This window comes from Syzygium oleosum, unplaced genomic scaffold, assembly GCF_021117445.2.
Source record: "Syzygium oleosum isolate NSW1041296 unplaced genomic scaffold, Sole_v2.1 Sole_v2.22, whole genome shotgun sequence".
Lineage (NCBI taxonomy): Eukaryota > Viridiplantae > Streptophyta > Magnoliopsida > Myrtales > Myrtaceae > Syzygium > Syzygium oleosum.
This window is the reverse complement of record NW_026607506.1, coordinates 1712386-1736512: the sequence shown is the minus strand read 5'-3', so window position 1 is coordinate 1736512 and position 24127 is coordinate 1712386. Positions and strand designations below refer to the sequence as shown.

The window sequence follows — 24127 nt, the reverse complement described above, 5'->3', positions numbered from 1 at the left end:
CATAGTAAGGAACAAGTTTCTTTCACGGACCAGCAAATTACGGGTCCACGTTAAATTAAGATATTATATTTACGTGGGGTCTTAAGAATCTTCTAAATGGCTAAAAGAATCCGTTTAATGCACGAACTCAGTCAAGATTACTCTACTAACTTTTCTGTAATCTACCCATTCAAACGGAGATTTATTTGCATGATTATATTAAATGAAATAATATGGGCCACACTGATTTTTATTCGTTTGTGGATCAAATCCAACCGATAGCAATGCCCAATTTAAGAATCAATTTTTATATACTAAAGTTTTTAATATAACTTCACGCGGTTATGTGCAATGTTAGCAAGTGAGCAACATCAAAGCTTCACGAAAGCATTCTGCAGAATCTTGAAGCTCTTGTCAGTGACCCTGAGTCGTTCTTTTTGGTGCAAACAGGCAACCATGCATCACCAGATTGTCCTCGGTTTCTTCATGCTCGGTCTCTTCACTTCTGTCAATGGCCAGCAGAAGTACTCGGGGAATTCGGTCCTCGACTGCGACCAGGACGACCGGGACGGACCGTCCCCGGCCTTCCTCTACACCTGCAACGGCAACCGACGGGCTTGCCGGGCATTCCTCATATTCAAATCTCGGCCGCCCTACGATTCCGTCCCGACCATCTCGACCCTCCTGTCATCGGACCAGGAGGATGTCGCGAGGATCAACAATGTCACGAGGCTCACTGTGTTCCCCACGGACAAGGAGGTGATCGTCCCTGTGAACTGCTCCTGCTCGGGGCAGTACTACCGGGCTATCTCCGTGTTTCCCATAGCTGGCGGCAAGGACACCTACTTCACCGTTGCCAACGACACCTACCAGGGGCTCTCCACATGCAATTCTCTAAAGGGAGCAAATCTGCACGGCGAGTTCGAATTGGAGGGGGCGAGCGAGTTGCAAGTGCCGCTTCGGTGCGCTTGTCCTACCAGGAATCAAACTGTAAACGGTGTCAGGTACTTGCTGACCTACTCCATCAACTGGAATGATACTCTTACGGGTATTGGTGAGAGGTTCAACGCTAGCGCTGAGGCCATACTCACGGAAAACGGATTTTCAGAAGCGAACCCCACTATCTTCCCCTTCACGACGATTCTAGTTCCTCACATAAGCGTGCCTTCGAGCTCGCAAACCACCGTAACATACCAGAAACAGCCATCTTCGCCTCCACCCACTTATGTCTCTTCGAGAAGGGAACCCAACAAAGAACTGTATTTGGGGGTCGGAGTCGCAGCAGGTGGTCTTCTTGTGATCGTTTTTACCGCATTCGCATGTTTTCTGTGGCATAAGAAGAGAAAGGCGGTGGTTCCCCAGTTTCGAGGGCAGGCGAGTAGGAAATTGGCCTCACCAGTCGATCTCCGGTTTGAAATCGCCAGCTTGGAGGAAATACTGAAGGTCTTCGTGTTTGAGGAAATAAAGAAGGCCACGCAGAACTTCAGCTCTCGGAACAGAATCCAAGGTTCTGTTTTCCGTGGTGCCTTCAGCCAGGAAACCCTAGCAGTCAAGAGGGTGAGTCGAGATGTGTCCAACGAAGTGAACATATTGAAGAAGATCAACCATTTCAATCTGATCCAGCTTCGGGGGTTCTGCGAATTCGACAGCTGCTTTTACCTGGTTTTCGAGTACATGAGTAACGGGTCTCTGAGAGAGTGGCTTTCCTCCAGTAAAAGCTCCGGGAAAACTCGGACCTGGAGCTACAGGATCAATATCGCCCTGGATGTTGCCAACGGACTTCACTATCTCCATAGCTTCACCAAACCCGCTTACGTGCACAAGGACATCAACAGCAGCAACATACTGCTAAATGGCGATCTCAGGGCCAAGATCGCGAATTTCGGTCTTGCACGCGTCGCAAGAAGGGAAACGTCGAGCGCTTCCCTAACTATACACCCTGGTGGGGCCCAAGGTTATATGCCACCAGAGTGCATTGAGGGAGGTCTGGTCAGTTCAAAGACCGATGTCTATAGTTTCGGAGTGATGCTCTTGGAACTGATCACAGGGAAGGATGCGGTCATTTTGCAAGACGGAAGGGAAGTTCTACTTTCAGCTGCAATTGCTTCTGCGATGGAAAGAGAGAATGCAGAAACCGAGATTCTTCGAAGCTTCATCGATCCTAGACTTGAACATAGCGGAAGAGTTTTAGCTATGCGGATGGTTAGATTAAGTCTAATCTGCTTGGCGCATGAGCCAACAAGGAGACCAGGCATGGCGGAGATAGCAGCGACTCTATTGAAAATCCAGGCAGATCTAAAGGCCCAGGAAATTCAACCATCGCGCTTGAAGCTTGGTAAAAAGAAGTAATTCACAGTACAGAGAAGTTAGATCTCTAGAGTAGAACCTCTTGATCATTTCTATAGATCTTCTTGTATCCAGTTAATGCCGCATTCTATTACCATAAGAGTGACTGCGAGATATTGAAGAGAAAATGTTTGATCCTCTTGATAGTATACTGGATTGAATCACGTTACTCGAACTATCAAGAAATATTATCAAAGCAAATGGCTCAACATTGTCTTAGGAAAGACGGGGAAAGACCAAAAACAAAGGAAGCTCATTTCAGATCAAGACTGCGACCGTAAGAAAGTATCTGTGTTTATTAAATCATATCGCTTACAATTCGAGATGTCATTATGCCATACAACACCAATAATCAAATGGAAATTTACAGATCTCATAGAAAGCTGATTGTTACATGATTTCGAAATTATTATCAGCATGAAAGGCAGCCAGGCCTTTTCATTTAAGAAGGAAATCAGAAAAAGAATGTGAGCAATTTTTGGTTGATCAGTATGGGAAGTTGCCTCTCATTCGGATGTGGTCAAGTGTCCTTTGGAGACCGTACTTGTGCACAGCCTGCAGACCAGCCCTAAGTCCATCACCGTACACAGGGGAAGTGTCCGACTCTATCTGGTGTTTAAAGAACTCCCCCAGCTTTCTCTCGATCTGAGATCTTGCACCTTTCTTAGCTGCTCTGGAAGCAGATGAAATCGATGAGGTTGACGCGAAGTCGTGGCTTGATCCGGATGTCAGTTGCGTATGCAACCACATATGAGCTAGCACTTGACAAATCCCTTCTTCGACATCTTGACGAAGAGTGGGGTAACCTTCAAAACCATCCAGGTATATCAGCAGCTTGAAGAGGAACACCCAACCACAGATAGAACACTAATGAATCGATAAAACTCGAGGAGAATTGAGAAACCTCTCCGAATACATGATGCCACTTCTTGACATCAAAAGTTTTAGGGAAAAAAAATCCAAAGGAACAGCATAATCTTAGTAATTGAGGAATATAGAAAGCACAATGATGAAACTTCCATCTAATTTTCCAAAGACTCAACTAAAGAAATATATTGGAAAAGAACCTTTTAGTCGCAACCAAGCATGCATCATTTCGTGAGCCAGTATGGATCCAGTCAGCAACCTGCACATAATGTTCCAATCAACATTTCAATAGCACATAAACTAACCACTATCAAAGTCTGCGAAAGTAGTACAAGCCGAAAGAGACGTCCAAATTTTAGTCCAACTCACAAGGATCGTTTTTTGGATAAAACCCTCTTTTCATAATTTGCATAAGAAATATCTAAGATCTCATTTGAATCATTAGTGCTACTTATTCCGTCTTCTCTTCTTTTAGAGCTTTTTGGCAGATTTTAATTCATCATAGAATCAGATCAAATGGATGGCATACCTTGGAAGGCCATACAAGACTAGAACTGCAGTCACTTCACATTGACGTGTCAGTTTATAAGGCTCTGTTGTTGTGCCCGCTCTTCGACGTCCCCTGGCTCCTGGCTGTCTTGAAATCTGGTTCATGAAGGGCTAATGTAGACTTCAACTCGCAATCGATCATAAACTATGATGGGCATGCGCATTTGCATGTGGGATGCCTTGTGCCTCTGTGTCTGGTGCACAAGCACCACTCACACGCACGCATGGCGCCCAAACCTACCCACCCACACACACACACAAACAGAGAGAGAGAGAGAGAGAGTCTAAAAGTCTTTACCGTGCCGATTGTTTGTTCTTCAGAGAGGCACAGTCCTCTTGTCTCAGGCATATGATGATGGCCCTGAATTAAGAAAAAAATTTCATTTCAAAAAGCAATAACATGATCAATACGACTCAGTTTATGATAATCTAAGGTCATCTCTGTTCGCAGCAACATAAATAATGATTAACTTGCTAATCGATAGCTCTACTGACAATATAGTTCAGAGTAGACAATGGGGGATGGATCACAGACGGAGTCGGCCAGAATGAGCAATATCGCAACCAGTATAGTATTAAACTTTAGAAGACACGACTTTTATAAATGATGATATGCAAACAAGCAATGTAAAATTAAATCTCGTACAAAACTGTCGAGCACAGATTATTCTAGGACAAATTCTCAGAACCACGTTACATTCATGATCTAGCAAAAACTCAGAAGTCAAACTAATTTACTTCAATCGTTGACATCAACACTATAATGAATCAAATTAATTATTGAGAGTTGCATGAAAATTCCAACAAATACGTGAATGTAATAAATTTCGAAAGATTGTCAGCAGTTCAGGTCACAGTTATCTACATTTTTCCACCAGTAGAGCAGCTCTAATTAGAGCTGTTTCACTTACGTGTTTCTCTCCCTCCCTCGCTTCATTTAGTGCTTGTCTCTCGACCAAAAGTAACGGAACTTCCTGCTCCACTTTCATGTTTAGACCCTCGTAAAATTCTTGGATACCAACATACAGTGGTTGACATTCATTTGTGTCCATCACTGCTGAGTCAAAACACTCGAAACAGAGCTTTCGACCATCTTTAAGAGCAACATATCTGGTCTCTCGTGGCTGCACATGAATGAGGAGCAAATGCTTACTCCTCATGAAATTGGTTTATAACAAATTCATCACTGGTTTAAGCGTACAAAAGTAGTTTAATCATATTGACCTCCATTCGCTCGCAACTGCAGCATCGTGGAGTCCCATCATGTTCGTGAGATGGGCAGTATTTCTGACTCCAAAAGGGATGCGCCCTGTACTCAATAAGACCGGCAAGGTTTGTAGGGATCTGTCAAGAGATTTCCAAAATGAGCACGGTGAAAAAGTGGAGTTTCTAAAAAAACCAAAGAAACAGATGGAGTGCTAATAGCTTTCTGCTTCTCCATACTGAAAACTGGGCACTTCACCCCCCAAATATCAATCAATGGCACTTACAAATGTTAAAATACAAAATTCTACTAAGCATCATCTGATGAGTATTTCTTTTTTCTTCTTTTCTTTTCTTTGACGAATAAAAAGTTAGATGTCAAAGCACCATGAAGAGTCAAAACTAGAGCTTCAGGATTGGAGGACCACAATGAATCCACTCAATCATAGCCCATTGTTAAGTATTTATATTAACATATGAAAGGCTTGAGGCCGAAAGTATTGACAAATAAATAATATGGGGGCAAAAGAATTTAGTAACCAACATTTCTGATGAATGCAACATGACGGGCTGTACAAAAATTCTAAGAGCAGATATTTCCATTTTCTATCTATTAAAAGTGCAAAAACTAGATAAATGACAAATGCAAAACAGATACCGATCGTATTACATTCAAATTATAAAACACAAGACTACATGAGAACATCTCAGTACTTACTATACTACATGCTAGGACAATCCATATATATATCAACACGGACTAGATTCTTAATAATTTGTCGTACATTTCGTACTCAGAAAATGTTGGGCATGAACATCCTAGGTTAGCAGTTCAAACTGAATTTCTGAAGCAGTTTCCTCGGAAACTGAGACAACTAAAATAGCCCAATGGAGTAACTGCCGCAGAACACACTTGAGCTTGCATCACTAAAGCAAATGGAGTAAACAATCAAGAGCTTTAGTTCTAGTAACTCCCATGACTTACAAAATGGCTGCAGACATCACACTTTGGGTGGTAGTGCTCCTTGTAGCAAGATTTATGGTAAGGATAATTGCCCGACAAAGAGAACTGCATAAAAATGCTAAATTAGCCAGTCCACAACTCAAGTAACACTGCCAATAAAGGAGAATGGATTCCTAGGCTAGAAATTATCAAACAATTTCCTGCAGTAATTTAAATGCGTAGTACCTCATATTCGGAAATTGGTAGGGTGCAAGCATGGCAGCGGAAACATTCAGGATGCCAAACAGCATTCATACAACTCAAAAACCGTCCATGACCAATCTCCGTATTGCATCCAGCACAGATCCTGTAGAAGAGAAACTAAATATCTATCACACTTTTGATGAATGCATGGTCCTTGAAGGGAGACAACCGTCAGAAAGAGAAAGCTAAGGACCCCATACAGAGATTAACCAGCAGATCTGACACCGATGGGTTCACAAGTATGCAAGGCGTTTATAAGATTTTATTGAGTTAGAATATGACAACTGTTTTAGTGCTTTGAAGGATGTGTTCTGAAATCACAACAAAATCCAAGTTTCTTCTGTTTTTAGAGTACGACTTAGAGATTGGAGAAGATATTACATCCTCAATTCTCACTTTATGTCGTCGCTAATCGATAAAAAAAACTTTCAAAGCTATAGCATGTAACCGACTCTGGAGAGAGGTGAAGTTTCACTGCTGAAGAGATGGAAATTTGTAACATCTGAGCAATGTTGCGAGGCAAAGGGATTACATAACAATTATCAAAAGAATGCACACCAGATCCGATTGCTAAAGTTATAATAAGCTTCTAGGCTGGAGGCAGATACAGATAAACTGGAGCAGACTAATTGGATCATATTGGCTTATTACGGAAACAAACTTTGTAACCTGGAGCGATCGAGACCATTGCTTTCAGCTGAAAATGCTGGAAGTTTCATGACAAATTAAGTGCGCTGGTCAATCAAATAAGCAGGATAATACTCCACGAATTTTTCTTCTGAAGCCAAATCAAAGTTCTGAAGAGCCCTGTAAGTTCACCAACATAGATGTCCACTTTCTGGTGAAATTTCACTCGATTGTTCACATTTCTAGTGGTTGCGCTAAACCAATTTGAATAGAAATTATACTTTGATAAAATCAGTTTGTGGACTTATCCTGTCTCCCTTTGTTAAAAAAGAAATGAGCATGTCGTCTAAGCTTGAGTCATTTTTTGAATTTGCATCTAACGAATCACTAAACAAGTTAAAAATAAAGTATTTTCAAAATGATTTCCTAATAGGAGCTAGTTTGCTTTAGAATGCTCTATTAGCTTCACATCCAACAAATGCAGTCAAATGCAAATATGACAATATGCAACTACGGTAAGCCTACGAGAAAGGCTCTTAAGAAGTGAATCCGGTACTTACACTAACCACAGAAAGTATAAACAACCGCACCACGTTTTATTGTCTCCCACATACCTGTAGCCTGTCGGATAGTACATTGGCATAGGGTGATATGCATGTCCGTTGCCATATCGCGGAGGAGAATATCCATTTCCGTATGAGGGAGAAGAATGTCCATTTTCATATGGGGAAGGAGCACTTTCGTCTTCATGCTGAGGTGAACTTTCAAAGTTCAAGCTTTCTTGTATAGCTCTGGCAAGTTGTTCATCTTCTTTCAACAGAGATTCATTATCTATCCAACAATTTGAGAAACTATGTCGAATTCTAGCATGGTACAATTGAGAATACACACATCAAATAGGACACTTCCAAGGTATTTAGCTGAGAAATTTTAAAACTTTCATGGAAGAGCATGCCGTATCGTCAAACTCACATATGACATAAGGAACTTTATGTGTGTTAATAGAGTATAAGATGTATGTATGTTGCCATTTTTTGTAGTGGCTATTATATATATATATATATATATATATTTGCTATTTAGTGCCCCATTGGACAACATGCAGATGCTTAATCCTCCACCATGAAAATTGAGCTGAAATTCATCATTCAGAAACTCTCAGACTACAATTCTCAAAATGATGTCTACAATGTGGTCTCTCAGTCCTAAGGTAAACAAACTTCAGTGCTCAAGCTGCATATAAGCCCCGAGCCCACAACTACTGTTGGATGTCATATGATATAACCGTGCATGTAAGTTAGGCTCATATGCACCATGAGCACCCAATACCTGCTCCTAAAGCTAAGGCAGGTTTTACTACTTCAATGCAACATTTCATAACCAAAGCCTTAGATAAAACATATCATGTCAACCTGTCCATTTTTTCTTTAGTAAACTTCCATAATAAATTAAAATAGTTCTGCCATCTGTAATAGTTAGCCATGGGGGATTAAACAATCTCATCATTAATATCATCGACATTAATTCATCATGCTCATTCTGTACTTTTAACACAACATAATCAGGGCATCGATTTTTAGAACATTCTACAACCCGAAAGCATCTATTACAAGCATTATTGTGATTGAAGTAGTTAGCTATCACTCACCAATAAAATTTGCTCTGCTCTGATTTTGTTCAAAAAGGGATAGAGCAATGGCATGATCTATATCTTCATCCTCACAGTCCGACAAGATATCCTACATTTGATTCAACAAGAAAATCTATCAGAAAGATAAGTGAGTGAACTTGGTCATATAACCCAGAAAGCTTTGATCGAGGCAGATTCATCAGGCACCATAACCATGCATTTCAGAGCAGAGACATCATCTATATTACTTGTGGAACTTCCCGCCACTAACGTAAAATTTAGTGGGATTCAGTCTCCAGAGACAAAGCGAAAGGTGTAGATGAGATTACCCCGGAAGTGGATGAAGCATCATAAGAAGGATCCTTCCCGTAATTTTCTTCGTAATGCCCTTCCGAAATTTTGTGACTCGAGCCTTTAAAGATTTTGTTGAACCAACCCATAAGGCTAAATGTTATCTGCTCATAGTCAGGAAAGCGTCTACCTGCAAAGACATCAGCGACTTTCTTTTAGGTGAGGTCTACAGCAGAGCTATGCTCCAGATACTCTCATCGTCCGTCTTGTCTAATTCCATCGCTTTCAATGTACTCATAGAATCTCATGCTTAACAGCTATAGACAGATGCAATCAACATCGATGCAGTTCTCCTCCATCGTTCCATGAATGCGATCCATACCTTAGCAAACAGCCGACATATGTTTAGCAACTAACTCCGAGCTGAATAATCTAATGGAGGTACAACAAGTGGAAAGCAAACCATCTACTCCTAATCTACGATATTGATCAAAACCCTGTTCAAGAAGCAGTATGTTCTAATACACAACCTTTTGACTATTCACCAATTTCTTGCAAACATGCTCGAATTGAACAAGAAAAGGAAGAGCGTGTAGAAAAACAAAAGATAAGCAAGTGATCAGCCCACCCGTCATATTTGTAAGCTTATGAGCTGAAAACCAGAGTGATAATGAAAGTGCTTAAAAAGTTGACACATCAAAGTCAAATATATGTAAACATGGATCAGGAACTAAGATTCTTCCAGCTCAACATGCCAATTAAAATCATGACAATACAACGTTCAACTTCTGATAAAAGTAACAACGTTTAAAAAAAAAAAATACACGTAGTGGAGGAGTGACTCACCTCAAACAAATCGCAGAGCCTGCAACAAAAAATGGCCAAAGCGGTCGAGACCCAGATCAGATAACATCACAATTCTATGAAAAAGCAACGGCGATTCTCGCACAGACAACACCCTTTCTACTTCTCTTTTCTTCCCTTTCCGTCTCTCCGCCCAAACAACAACCTTTACAAGAAAGAAATGGAGAAGACACGCAATGCGCTCCTTGCGATTTTTCAACAATCACAAATTAGAGCAGAGAAAGCAGTCCTGAATAATAGGCGGAACGGGAACATCTTCAGATCATGCGCGTAACCGCAAGAAAACGGAAACGAAAATTGAAGTATTACCCAAAATGCCGAAAAGTCAAATTTCGGAGAAACCGCGAGTTCTTTTGCAGGTTTTTGTCCCGACCCAGAAAGATCTGACAACGTATTACGCATCAAAAAAACCGAACACCCGGTTGAGTATTTTCAAATCATTTCCACCAAAGTCTGCAAAGGTGCCATACAAATAGTTAATGCGGTTCGAAAGAAGAAAAAGAAAAAGAAAAGAAAACGGTACTGACAAAATGGTCTCTCCGTGGGGTCCCGCAAGAAAAAGCAAGGCAGACCCAGAGCAAGAGGCGTCAAAAGACTCTTCACAGAGAGCGCAGCAGCAGCATCCGCAAGTCTTCCTTTCTTGAATTTTTTAAAGCTCCCGTGTCAGGTGGGTGGATGCAGGACGGGTTAACCATTTTCAAAGTAGCTCAAGTTCTGTGGTGGCCGGTGGGAGAAGTAGCGGAGAAGCCGCGGGATTGGTAGGGAAAAGCGCTTGAAAAGCAAGTTCCATTTTCGTAATCCGTTCTTTTGCATGGCCAAGAGAAAGAGAGAGGGTCATCCCATCAGAGAGATCTTTCCAAGTAATTTCTTGGGTTTTCTTGATACGATCAATTGACTTTTTTCTTATGGATTTATGTAAGATTCCAAGATTTAAATGAATGCCGTTTTTCTTATTGAATTTGACCAAATTTATCTCAACTAGCGAACCCACGATCGATTCCGATTTTAGGCACGTTTCGGGAGCTGTTCGATTCATGAATCTTTGGGCTTCTTCAATTTGTCTCGTTTGGGGCCAATCCGCTTCTGAGAATTTTTTGTCCTCTTGCTCTCATTTTGTCAAGCAAAGAGTCGATCCGGTGCTCCGACAAACCGTCCAAACGTTGATGTCGTGATGCCTTGTTCCGAACATTGCTCCACTTCCCAAGTACAGTAAGTACCGATACAACTGCTATTGAACAGCTCGCAAATAATCCTAGGGCAACTGCTAGTCTCTTCACTTCCGACCATTTCTTAGGAGACTTTATTTAATTTTGGGTTAAATGTTGTACCGGTCAATTTGGAATTTTTTTTGTTGTATTAACCCTTTATTTTTTTGGCCAAATTCCTTTGGAAGGATTTGTTTGGAAAGGAGGAGGGGAAAATGGGAAGTAGGTACAAAAATAGGAAAAGAAAATTTTTCAAATTTCATAAGAGGGAAGAGAGGCAAAATTATAATAACTTTGTTCCTCTTTTATCTTCCGATGAGTGATGGCGAAGGTGAAGCGGAGGTCGCAACGGTGGCCGCGATGAAGGCGTGGGTAGTGGCAGCAAACATGGAGTAGAAAATAGTTGGGACATGATTGCGGGGAGTGAAAATGTCATACATGTGTCCGTCACTTCATTCCAACTAACAACTTGTGCCCTCCACCTATTATGGTTGCCGGAGGTAACTTTTTTCAGTTTAAGCGACCAACAACCACACAAAGACCGCCGGGAACACCTCCTTCTCTCCCTACAATCAGCTCCACTGCCGCCATTTCCAGGCTATGCTGTTGTCGTAGCCGCTTGCCTAAAAAGCTCAAAACCTAGCCTTTGGCCGGGTCTTAAGATTTACATGCATAAATTGCAAAAAAAAAAAAGTACAATCAAATTGAAAGTTTAAAGGTAAAGGATTCAATATTTACCCTCCTCAATAAAGTCATAAAATTACAATTAAACATCAAAGTCCAAATGAGCCACCAAAAGTTGTGCTATATTAAGATGTGAGATTTCCGTTTCTTCTGATGAAATTTATGACTTTCAAGTAAATCCATGTTAGCTATTAGATAATTATGCATTGATGTTTTGAAATTCTCTTATGGCTAATCTTTTTGAAAAGAAGTAAAAAAAAAAATAGATAAATTTGGGCTAAAGCTCGAATTGGCCCGGATCGAACTAAGGAATTTTAGTTCAGGCTTTTTTCCATCTCTTTTTTGACCAGGCCTACAGACGGGCCCATATAAGAAGTCAGGCCCTGTCTATTGGGCTGGGCCAAAAAATCCCTTTAAGCCCAGCCCACTCAACCCCTGCCGTCCATCGCCACCATGCGAGAGGTCGTAATTTTCTGTTGAGACACTTTTAACAGGTTGTGCATTTGATAGGTTGTAATTTTCACCCTTAAAAAAAAAAAGTTTAGAACGCTAACTAAGCACTCTAGTTTTATTGTTTTTGTGAGAGGTTTTAAATGTTCGATACTAAATATAGTCCAATTTCCGAACATAACAAGAGGAGGAAAAATTATATATAAAGTTACCGAATAATTGAATATCCGACCAAAAATAATCATCGAATATCCCACTTTTACGAATTCGGTTGATTGAACTAGACAATATCCAAGTCTCTAGATCATATATTGAATCATAAAAAACTGAAAAAATGCATTCAAAGAAAAAGAAGGCAAATTCCCCATATAAAGGAGGCCGACCCTCACTTGGGCAAGGACGAGCCTCGATGAAGGCACTCCTCGCCAAATCTGGCGAGGTCGGCCCTCACCTAAGCCACGGCGGCCTCGCCAGATCTACCGAGGGAAGCCCTCGCTTGGCCAGTAGACGGCGACCCTTGCCTAAGCGAGGCTAGCCTGCTCAACCATGACCGGTGGCCGGTTACTGACAAAAGGAGGAAGAAAGATAAAATAAAAAAAGAAAAAAATCATAAAAAATCGAAAAAATATTAAAATATTGTTAAAAATTATTCGCGTTAGTGCCTACGGTGCCACATAGGCCAGTTGACGTCCACGTCGACAATATCCCAACAAAATTAGTCGGAACGAAGGACTGAATTGGCATTATGTCAAAATGTTTAAAACTAAATTGGCACCAAAAATTAGTTTATGACTAAATTAGTACAAATTAAATAGATTTAGGACTTTTCTAACACTTTTCCCAAAAAACTTATATTATACCGAAAGACAGTTGTCAGTACAAATTTTGCTTAAGCATGCTACTAATTGCGTGACACGAGACTATAACACAGCAAACCAATTCCTACGAGCACAGTAGACCTAACAAGATCTCCATTATCTGAAGCAGCTGTTATATTTAAATTGATTTCTCTTCAAGTTGGAGATGACTTGGATGTCAATCCCCATAACATAAGATCTTTGGAACGGCGACTAGCCACCTAATTGAGCATAGTTATCTTCTTTCTTTTATGACTAGCGCTTCAAATCGATTAATGTTTTATCATCTCACTTTCCCTCTTCGTTGCCTGAAATCACAATATCAAACTTCTAACATTTAAAGCTGCATGATGGTCTTACACGACATAAGCGTTAACGTCATCTAATAATATGGATGCGTTTGGTTCAGTATTCCAAATAAGTTTTGAAGGCCTTAAAGTTCCTTAGGCAAATACAAATGGCGTTTGGTAAATTTTTTGGAGAACTTTTACATTTCCAAAGGCCTCCCGAGACAGATCCAGAGGTTGTTTGGGAGCTGGATGGACGCCGGCAACCGTGCCGCCTGAGGGGTCGTGCGACCCCGGCGACCGCCTGCCTTCCTTCGAAGTGCCACGAATTCAAAAGCTAGTTCAGCATATGCGGCAATTCATTCCTGCCGACAAGTGCACTATGGCATATGGTGCACATTTTCTCAGATTCATTTTAAAAGCATAAACCTCACGTGTTCTTCTTCTATGCGTCGCACATTTTCTAAGATTCAAGACCTCATGTTTCATACACGTTTTACACCAGAACGAGGCGGACACAAACCTACTCTCAAACGCATGACTGCCCAATGCGGCAATGCCAATCACAGTATCACACTCCAATGCAAAACCTACCATACTTGGAACAAAAAAACTCATTTGTCTTCGCAACATTTTTCAAAGATATGATCTCCCTCTTGAGGATCCCAATCCAAAGGGTATAATCATTCTTTTAGACGTTTCCCTTTTCGTATCTCGCGGTTCTTCCTCGCTCTTGTGGCTGAATATAAAGTCAAAGGGTACAGACAACTTCCACCGACACTCGTCTCTCAAGAACGAGTCAAACCCGCGGGTGGCGAGAGGCGATGGCCACAGACACGCCACTTCTCGGAGAGGACAGCGACAGGTTTGACAATGGCGTCCGAGGGGAGAATAGAGTGAGCATCTTCAGACAGTTTGGGAGCGAGTCCGGGAAGCTATGGAAGATCGCCGGCCCCGCCATCTTCACCTCTATAACGCAGTTCTCGCTCAACGCGCTTACTCAAACCTTCGTTGGCCAGGTCAGCGAGATCGACCTCGCTGCTGTCTCCGTTGGGATGTCCGTCGTTGGTGGCTTCCGTTTGGCGTCATGGTTGATATCCCTGTCTTTATTCTTTACTGTTGATACGAGGTTTACACTCGAAAAGTGCAACATTTCTTTTCAAGTTGTACTGTGTTCAATATGTGTGTCCATGTTTTGATTACTCAGCATCATTGTGTGAGAATAATGGCTTGTTCGACTCTTCTTTTTTAATGTTTTTAATATGGTTGAATGTAGTTGGGGATGGGGAGTGCTTTGGAGACGCTGTGCGGGCAAGCATTTGGAGCGGGACGGATCAGGATGTTGGGGGTGTATATGCAGAGATCATGGGTCATTTTGCTAACCACTGCTTGCATTCTGGTCCCCGTCTACGTCTTTGCTCCTCCCATTCTGGAGTTCATGGGCGAAACTGCCGAGATCTCCGAAGCTGCCGGTTAGTCTCTTCGTCAACATTCATTTTTTTCCCTCCTCGAATAATTTTCTTTCTCGTCCTGAATCCTACGACAAAGAGATATCCATAGAAACTTCCTTTGAACCTAGGAACTAGAGAAGAGTCGTCACGAGTCATGGAGATTTTGCAATTCGTGGCGTTGAATCATATATAGTATGTAGATAATCTTCACTAAAACGGGCGACAGGCCTGTTGGACCTTAGTTAAACTATGGCTGTACTCAGCGCTCTCTTGTATGTGCATCAAGAAGTTGCAGTTGGAGTTCAGCATTACACTACTTAATTTTTTTTTATAAAATTCGTCCTTATTTATTAATCGGATGTCCTTGCCACGGTGCAGGTCGGTTCGCGTTGTTGATGCTCCCGCAACTGTTCGCTTATGCTCTCAATTTCCCAATACAAAAGTTTCTGCAAGCACAAAGAAAGGTTTTGGTGATGGCTTGGATCTCGGCGATTGTCCTGGTGCTACACGTGATATATAGCTGGCTGGTGATTTTGAAACTTGGTGGCGGCCTAGTCGGAGCGGCAATCACTCTCAACACATCGTGGTGGCTCATCATCGTCGCCCAGCTGCTGTACATTTTCATCACCAAGTCGGACGGCGCTTGGAGCGGGTTCTCCTGGCTCACGTTTGAGGACTTGTGGGGATTCGTGAAGTTTTCTTTGGCTTCTGCTGTGATGCTATGGTACGCGGATTCCTACATATGCTCGTCAATGGATGTCCGATTGTGTCAAAAGTGTGGAATTGATGGTGTTCAATATTGATTGCAGCCTGGAGGTGTGGTACTTCATGGTGTTGTTGGTGATCGCGGGACGTCTGCTGAACCCTCTGATACCTGTTGATGCCCTCTCTATATGGTAGGTCAACATTTTCTCCTTTTTGGTAATACTTTCAGCAGTACATTCTATCTGGACGAATTGGGATATAAGTAGAATTCGATGTGAACAGCATGAACATAAACGGATGGGACTTCATGATCGCAGTTGGGTTCAATGCTGCGATAAGGTGAGGTTCATACTTCCTTCCCTCTGTCCCCCGAATAAGATTTCAGCTAATTTGTTTTCTTGATCATTGAGTACCAAGTACTTGCGCAAGCAATGTAATAGTTCATCGTTACTGGAAAACATATTTCATTAGAATTCCATGATTTTCTTCGCCAGTGTGAGAGTATCGAATGAGCTTGGAGCCGGCAATGCTCAAGCTGCAAAATTTGCAGTGATGGTTGTTTCAGTCACATCAGTGACTATAGGAGTTATTGCCATGGCCGTTGTGTTTGCCACTAGAGATTACTTTCCTTATCTCTTCACAAGCAGCGAGGCTGTCACCGCTGAAACGACAAAGCTCGCCTTCTTACTGGGATTCACAGTACTCCTAAACAGTCTCCAACCTGTCTTATCAGGTAAGCACAAGCACACGAGAACATCAAACATCGATTTTCAACCTTTTTTACAATAATAGGGCAAAGCAAGTGTGAACATTCAATCATCGGATTGAGGGAAAATTAGAGGCTCAAAATTGTCATTTTTAAAAGAAAATGTCCATCCAGATCAAATGTGCATAATGCACATGCTTCATATTTATTCTGAATGACATTTTTTAAATTTCTCGTACTTCTTCTTTTGGGCTGTTAAGGTGTTGCTATTGGCGCCGGATGGCAATCCCTCGTTGCATACATCAATATTGGATGCTATTATATCATTGGATTGCCAGCCGGCATCCTCCTTGGCTTCACATTCGGTTTTGGGGCGATGGTGCGTGATTGATCAATTAAATTGGACTATTAGGATGTGATGGAACAAAATCAGCTTTCATGTCATCTGAGATATTACAAAGCAAGACACCTAAGAACCACTTTTTCGGTGACCAGAGACAATTACCACATTTTTACAGGGCAGCCAGTGTCCGAGATCTGAGTTACGAAGTTTCTGTTTTGTGATTTTAATTCAAGAAGACGAAAATGTTCGGGCTTTGGTCTGTGGCCAGTAACATGACAGCTCCTCAAGGATAGCAAGAAGAGAGTCGAATGAAATCTTACTCTCATTTCAACTCATCCCATCTTGATTGTTTCCCGCAAAACCCGCATTCACCTTTGCGATTGCAGGGGATTTGGTCCGGAATGATTGGAGGCACCTGTCTACAAACCATCATCCTAGTGATTATCACTTCCATAACCAACTGGAACCGAGAAGTAAGTTTCCTTCCCTTTCGACAAAAGCATTAAGCATCATTAATTCATCCGTATGTTGCCTTCGATCTCTGCTGTTTGTACCACGAGTTTCTTCTACAAGCTTTACCAATCCACGATTATATTGCATCGGAGATCAATGCTTCATGGGATTTCAGGCTGAGGAAGCAGAGAGTCGTGTAAGGAAATGGGGAGGATCAGCTGCGGAGCATTGATATATCGGAGCCATCATCAGAAGCTTGTGATCCCAATGCCTTGGAAGCTGCTTCGCGGTCGCCAAAGTACCATGATACTCAGTTTTTGCTAATACAATTCAGAGTCGTTTCTCTCAAAAGATGCCCGATCAAGTCGGCCCTGCTCCAGCAACAACAGTGCATCTTCGGTATTTAAACATGCTCAATGATTAATTTAGTTGTTTTGCGGTGGTTTGAATATACATCACAATGTTCACCCTGAGGCTCGAGCCAGATGGTTCAAACACCCGACTGGTCAGTTTGGAGGACTGATGGTCTATTGTCTTTTTTTTCTTTTTTTTTTGGGTTGAGATGATAAACAAGTAGTCTTTGATCACATCTTAGACCGGGCGATAAACTTAAATTTACTGGTTTTTGATTGAATTTTGTTCTTCAGTCTTTTATCTTTGGGAGTTGATTATTACCTAGTCCTAATCCTCTCACAGGTTGGAATCTTGCCAAACTTGACAAGTGGTGATCTGCCACAAGCTGATGATTTTCTGAAATTGGATAAGCTATTGTTTCTCGAGGCAGTTATCGGTTTGAATGAAATTTGTTCAACGGTCCCATACTTTTCCGATTAATGCGAAAATCGATTCTCATTCCTTTGGAGGTCAGTGTTTAGTTGATGTATGATCTGAGATGGTTCTTTCTTTGCAAGGTGCACGCGCCCCAACAGATCACTATCCAATCCAGATCTGCTTCATCTTAGCCGGGGTCTCCGTCCTAGAAATGGTCCGTCCCTCGTGACCTCATCCTTCAGTCTCAGCGTGAGTTTATGATTGTGCACGTGTTTCTCCTTTCAGTTGACAGCCTCTGGGAAGTACTCTTCAGAGGAGACGTCGTTCCCAAAACACCCTCTTGATCCTTCTTCTTTTCTTTTTGTTTCTGAATTGATTATTTAATCCGTATGATTCTGTTTATGCTATGTTATTTTCCGAAGATTACGCCTCACCTTTCTGGGACTCTGCCATGTTGTGTGCATTGTTAGGGTTTGTGCTCCTCTGATCATTGATTGATTCATCATTGATTGATCTTTCTGTTTAGTTGTATTATGAGCAGATTCTGGTATTCATTAGTGGCTTCTTTCTTCTTGGAGCGATCATTTTGTCTGAGGATGTTGTTTGAGGAAAATGAATACAATGCAACTGGTCAGTTGGTTACATAGAATAGGACGTTTGGGCTTTTTGGAGGACTAATGATCTATCTATCTTGCACTCTTTGGTTGAGCTGATGATCTAGAAGTCTTTGTCTTCAGGACAAGCAATGGACCGAAATTTTGACAACCTTCTAGGCTTCTTTTACAGGTTGGAATTCTTATTGGATTTGACAGCTGGTGATCTGTTGTGTTTTCTGTGGGGCTGAGTTTATAATCGTTTGAAATTGGATGAGCTTCTGCTTCTTGGAATTTATGCAGTTATTGGTTTGAATGAAACTTGTTCTTTAGTTCTTGGAAATCATGCAACTAGTTTATGCAGGATATATTTGTCATGGTGCTTATAGTAGACTCTTGGCAAATCTAACTTTAGTTGGCACTTATGACTTTCGATTTTATTTCTTTTGTTGACTGATTTTGGATGGTCTTCTGAATATTGTAAGATGGTAGCCAATACCAGTTATTCTTTGGCAGATTACAGCCTTTCTCCACATGATTGGATGGAAAACTTTTGATTTGTATGTCTTACCTTTTTCTTTGATGGAACTACCCTGCATGTTATTTATCACTGACTTGTTCTTTTCAACATAATTTGTTGCACATTCACTGGGCAATACATTTCTTGCATATGCATTTGTTTTGACTTGGTGTGTATGTCTGCTTGAATTTCATGTCAATATGTTAAAGTTGGTTTATTTGAAGAATTTTTTGTCAGATTTCTTTTGTGCTTATATTAGATGAGATTGATGTTGTTTAGATGGTAATTTCTTAGGGTGAGATGTTATTTTGGTGTGACCTATTTGTCCCTTTTTTCTCTATGTTATTAGGAACTTGTAGGATAGGTTCTTTTCCAAAGTAATTATTTGTTTTTCACACCGTTTTTTGCAGTAACATTACCTTTTGGAAAAACTTCACCAAATGTATAGTATGTAGTGTTTTCACTTATAAAGCGATGTTGTTGGATGGTACATCAATAGATTGTTCTTTGCATTAAATTGTTAACAAGATGATTCTGGATTTCGGTGGATTGGCAGTTGCATCTTTCTTCTTGGAGCAATCTCTTCATCTGAGCGTGTCGTCTAAGGATGCTAAATACATAGAAGCTTGTCAGTTAACATAGAATAAGGTGGCTTGGGTTTCTTGGTGGAGTGGTGATCTATTATGCTGTCTTTGTTTGCTTGAGTTCTGAAGTAGTCTTTGATCACATCTTCAGGACGGGCGATAGACTGAAATTTTGAAGATTTCGAGGAATTTTTAGTTTTGATTTAAGTTGGTCTTCAGTTGATTATCTTTGGGGAGTAGTGTGATAATTATTGTTGAGTTCTAGTTCCTCTTCAGGTTGAAGTTTTCCCGGGTTTGAGAAGTGGAGATATATTGCGTTCTTCTGTGGGGCTGAGTTGATGATTGTTTGAAATTGGACAAGCAGCGGCTTCGTGGATTCTAGGCTGTTGAAACTCTTTAGGGCTACGAATTATAAATCTACAATTGCGGCATGATCCTTTGCCAATGATGATCTGTCATCCAGATACTCTAATTCATGGTTCTAGTGTATCTCTTTCTCATCTGCTCCACAAGGGTTGTTCGGAGTCATCCTCCTTCTAATTGGAGATATTAAATGATGATCGGTTTCATTTGCTTTGGTATTTACTTTGAAGGAATTAATTTTGAAGAATCTGGCTAGGTCGATATTAATGCAATTGTCGCACTGTAGGTAGTGTCTTCAGTTAAACCGATGCTAATGCCTTTGGTTGACATGGTGTCCTAGCTTGTTCCAGGACCCAAGGACTTCGACTAGAAATGCCTTCAGTTAAAACCTATGTTTTAAATCAAGATTCTTTTACTTCCTCCAGATCTCATTTTTTGTATGTTATCACACCTCATCGGTGGTGTCTCTTGTTAATAGAATGTGGACCCAGTAATGTGCTCTATCAGTATCACACTTAAAACTCTTACCTGGACAGCTGTTCACTCTGAAAGTTGGGTGGCTACCTTGTTGGATGAATTTGAAGAGAAGTGGACCGTGTCTTATTTCTCATTAGTCTTTAATATTGTTCATTTTGGCCCGTTGATATGCACTTTATGTGCTCTTTTCTGCTGGTACAAATTCTTCACTGGGAATATTAAATTAGCAACTGGACATATTATACTGGGGTGGATTTCCTGAACCACTCAGGCCTTAAGGACGCACATTAGTGATTGCCCCTCTCTGTACTTCTTTTTTTTTTTTTCAATTTTAGTGTGCTCTTTTTCGATTTCTTCTTTGAAAATTGGATTGACCTATATAGAACTTTTGCAGGTGTCGAACCAACTTTTGGGATCCCGTCCATATTGGATGGACTGGTAGTATCATTTTCTGACATTTGCTTTTAATGGATTAGAAGAGGTCGACACTTGTTTAATTGGGTGGTTAGATGTTTGGCAGAGTCCCTTTTGTCTCGTTGATGATTTTTTTATCAGGACTCTCAAGTTGATTACAATTTTGCAGCCATTGAAATGGTGGGGTTGCACTTGCTTTTATGCACGCCTGAATGGAACACAGTGTCTGTCCTTTTTCTGCACTTCTCCTCCAACGTCTAACTAGATGGTTAATGGACCCCATATCGTGAATTATTGATCCATTAGAAGCAACGTTGAAGAGATGTCTAATGTGCTCCTTTCCATCCGTGGATGTAGGTCAAGCTGGCAAACCACGTAAATTTCCAGGTGCATCTTTTGGCGATTTATTTATTTTTTATCCGTGTCGATAGTTTAGGTTTTAGATGAAATGACAAATAAAAAAAAAATAATAATAACGAGACCTTAGTCACAACCGTTAAACATGGTATCTATGTATATTGCTAAATGCTTGAAAATCTTCTCACAATTTGACAATTCAAGATCACTGCTCGGTGAAATCCCAAATGCTCATATGGACTTTGCTTGTAAATAATTCTTTGGTGGTGAAGGAGATGAATGAATTGGGAAGAGTCGAATTATTTTAGTTGTATTGTAAATGGATCTTTATCTTAATTTCGGATCAGTATTTCTATTATAATATCAAGGATAACAAGCTTCCATGTGCTATCTCATCTGCAATTGAAAATGTTATGTGTAGAATCCCAACAGATTTAACCCTAAAAGAAAGAAAGCTTTATTGTGCAAGGGGAGGATACTTAAAATCTAACATATATAGAAAGAGAATATTTATCAGGCTTCATATTGGCCATTTTTATTTATTAAAAATATTTTCGAAATTTTTTGTATGAAAGAAGAATGAAAAATCTGGGCCTTCTCGAAAATGGTTTTAATTGCAATGCTCACATCACAATTTTTAAAATTGCAGTATTTTCAGATTTTAAATAGTTATCAGATAAAAAAAAAGCAGTCCTTGGGATATTAATAAAGAGTACAACGATTAGCACCTCGGAAAATCAAACACCATATTTCAAACATCTAAAGAAAAAAAAGCATAACTTCAACATTCAAGATACTTTTAACACAACCTTCCAAACTTTTTTAAAGAACGTACAATGTTCTACCATTGAAATAAATCGTGATGAATTGTTCTTAAAAATCCTGAGTGGCAGCCAATAGGCAATTTGTGATATGTGTGGTTGCCATGTCATTTCGTGTAAGTACATAAAATTATTGAATCCTTTGATAAAAAAAAAATTTAATGACAATTGCCTGATCTAGATTTGAACTTAAGTGAAAAAGGTACTTCTTTCATTCGCGCTGCTGATTGTTGGTACCAAATTGTCAATGCTAGCATTCGGAATCGTAACAGAGGGGACTAGCATTCGGAATCGTAACAGAGGGGAGTTGCGCTAAGTTTCAAACAATAGCTTTTATTTTTTACTTTTGATTTGGATAAATTTTGCAAAACCAACATTTTTTACTTTTGTCTAGCCCAAAATACTTAAAAACTTTCAAGTGGAATCTTACATGATTTTTTTTTTCACAAGTTAATGCAATCAAAAATTCCTATACAATTGCACGAGAATCCAAATTATCCCATTATATATATTTTTAAAATCGATTCTATATTTGGTAAAAATGCCCATGTTATTTCGATTAAAAAATTTTCTCTTATTGACCTATTTTTACTAACATGGACCGTCGGATTGCCGACATGGACGATAAAGTGCAACTATCCTGTAATGACCAAGTCGATGGGAGCATGTTAAAATGTCTCCACGAGTGGCACTTTTAAATATTAGATGACGATTTTCAACTAAAAGAAAGTATGACCATCACAACGGTCAAAAGAGAAAAATCGTCAAGCCCAACGGTCGGAACTTTGCCAAATTCCAACGGTCGACCATCACAACGGTCGGCCTGCCAAACACAACTGTTTGTTGACTTAAAACTTTGACCGTTGGAATTTGGCAAACCGACCGTTGCACTCGACCATCACATCTGTTTGTTGACGATTTGACCGTTGCTGCCAAATTCCGACCGTTGCATGTCAAGCGCAACGGTCGGAATTTGGCAAGCCGACCGACTTTCCCAATTTAAACCGTCGACAAACAGATCACGAGACGGACCATCCATCCGATCAACGACCCTGCTACTGCTTCGCGTCCCAATCCTAATTTCCAAACCTGACTCTCTGCTTCGGATGACCGTTGTCGGTCCCCGAGGTCGGGGTGTCTCCACCCTATAAATACCCGTCGTCTCCTCTCCTCTCCTCTCGTTCTTTGTATCCTTCTGGTTCTGCTCGCGTTTTTCTTCTTTTCTCTCTCGCCCACAGCGTCTCTGCGAGAAAAAGAAGGAAGTAGCGGTCGCGATTTAAGCGTTCTTCATGGGGTCCCCTTCTTCTTCTTCTTCTTCTTCTTTTTTCCTTCTTGTTTCCGTTTCTTGATCTTGGGCCGATTGCTTTTTCTCGATCTTGATTTTTGAAGACGTCTTGTTGCAGAAACCCCCCGCCCTTGCTTACGAGCTTGGCCTCTTTGGGAGAGGACGATGTATCGGAATTATTTGGTCTTCGATCGATCTACCGTTATTGGTTTCACCAGCATATTCTGGATTTTTGTTCTTCGGCGAATCCGCAGTGCCTTCTTTCCTCTCGGATCATATATCTTGACGGTTGAGGATGGTCGTTATGGGAGTTGTTTCGTTTAGCTCCTCCTCCGATCCTCTTTATTGATCCATCGACCGATGGATGTTTCCGTTTACTTGTTTACGAGCTGCTTCTGGGTTTTTGTTATTTGGTGAATTCGCAGTGGCCTTCTTTTTCCCCCTGGAGCGAATGGACGGTGACACTGGTCAGTTCGTTTCGTGATCCCTTTTGCCCTTCTTTTTTTTGGGTTGAGATGATGAAATTAGTAGTCTTTTGATCACATCTTTGACTGGGCGACAGACTGAGATTTTCTGGGTTTAGATTGGAATTTGTTCTTCGGTCTTTTTTATCTTTGGGAGTTGATTAGCGTCCAGGCCTAATTCTCTCACGGGTTGGAGTTGGTTGTCGGTTTGAATGATATTTGTTATATCCAGTCTCATAATTTTCCGGTTAATGCGAAAACCGATTTTCATCTCTTCAGAGGTCAGTGGTTGGCCAATGTATGATCTGTGATAGTTCTTTCTTTGGGACGACGATGTCTCAGAATTATTTGGTTTACGCCTCGTCCTTTGATCGGCTTAGTGATCCATCGAACTTTGCGTCATTGTTTTGCCAGCTTATTCTGGATTCTTGTTATTATTCTGTGTAATCGGCAGTGGCGTCTTTCCTCTTGGATCGCATCTCTTTCATCTGAGGATGTCGTTATGGGAAGTGTTTGGTTTATAGCTCCTCCTCTGATTAGTTATTGATCTGTCGACCGATCGAATCTTTCCGTTTTACTTGTTTAAGAGCTGCTTCGGGATTTTGTTATTTGGTGAATTCGCAGTGTCTTTCCCCTTTGGAGCGAAACTTTTTGTCTGAGGCCTGTCAACGAGGATGAACAGTAAAACGAAGATGTTTGGGCTTTCTGAAGGACTGATGATCCGTTTTGGCGTTATATTTGATCACAAGTTTTTGCCTGAGCCGATGATTGTCT

General features: G+C 40.8%; 2 protein-coding genes, 2 long non-coding RNA genes and 1 pseudogene across 16 annotated transcripts; 4 read left to right on the top strand and 1 right to left on the bottom strand.

Annotated features, from left to right (window-relative positions):
- The first annotated feature begins 435 nt into the window (after positions 1-435).
- LOC115669920 (protein LYK5-like) lies at positions 436-2328 on the top strand. Its single transcript, XM_030591095.1, has one exon. It carries the CDS (start codon positions 436-438, stop codon positions 2326-2328), a length of 1893 nt encoding a protein of 630 aa, XP_030446955.1.
- A 267-nt stretch (positions 2329-2595) lies between these two features.
- Positions 2596-10398, bottom strand: LOC115669991 (protein DA1). Of its 13 annotated transcripts, none has more exons than XM_056321298.1 (14): positions 10091-10398; positions 9873-10016; positions 9546-9792; positions 8738-8889; positions 8427-8517; positions 7393-7609; positions 6134-6254; positions 5930-6013; positions 4966-5085; positions 4653-4865; positions 4040-4102; positions 3722-3852; positions 3393-3451; positions 2596-3131 (listed from the first exon to the last, which is right to left on the bottom strand). In XM_056321298.1, exons 4-14 carry the CDS (start codon positions 8846-8848, stop codon positions 2812-2814), a joined length of 1530 nt encoding a protein of 509 aa, XP_056177273.1. In that variant the 5' UTR covers positions 8849-8889; positions 9546-9792; positions 9873-10016; positions 10091-10398; the 3' UTR covers positions 2596-2811. The 13 variants fall into 13 exon arrangements, with proteins under 13 accessions (XP_056177273.1, XP_056177274.1, XP_056177277.1 ...); XM_056321299.1 differs by having other exon boundaries at positions 9873-9946; XM_056321302.1 differs by having other exon boundaries at positions 9546-9747; positions 9873-9946.
- Positions 10399-13583: 3185 nt separating this feature from the next.
- On the top strand, positions 13584-17174 carry LOC115669844 (protein DETOXIFICATION 33-like; annotated as a pseudogene).
- A 39-nt stretch (positions 17175-17213) lies between these two features.
- On the top strand, positions 17214-19782 carry LOC130140818 (uncharacterized). The gene is made up of 2 exons (XR_008818827.1): positions 17214-18261; positions 19145-19782. It is a non-coding gene; the product is annotated as an uncharacterized LOC130140818 (long non-coding RNA).
- Positions 19783-22647: 2865 nt separating this feature from the next.
- On the top strand, positions 22648-23631 carry LOC130140808 (uncharacterized). The gene is made up of 2 exons (XR_008818818.1): positions 22648-22898; positions 23008-23631. It is a non-coding gene; the product is annotated as an uncharacterized LOC130140808 (long non-coding RNA).
- Positions 23632-24127: the final 496 nt, after the last annotated feature.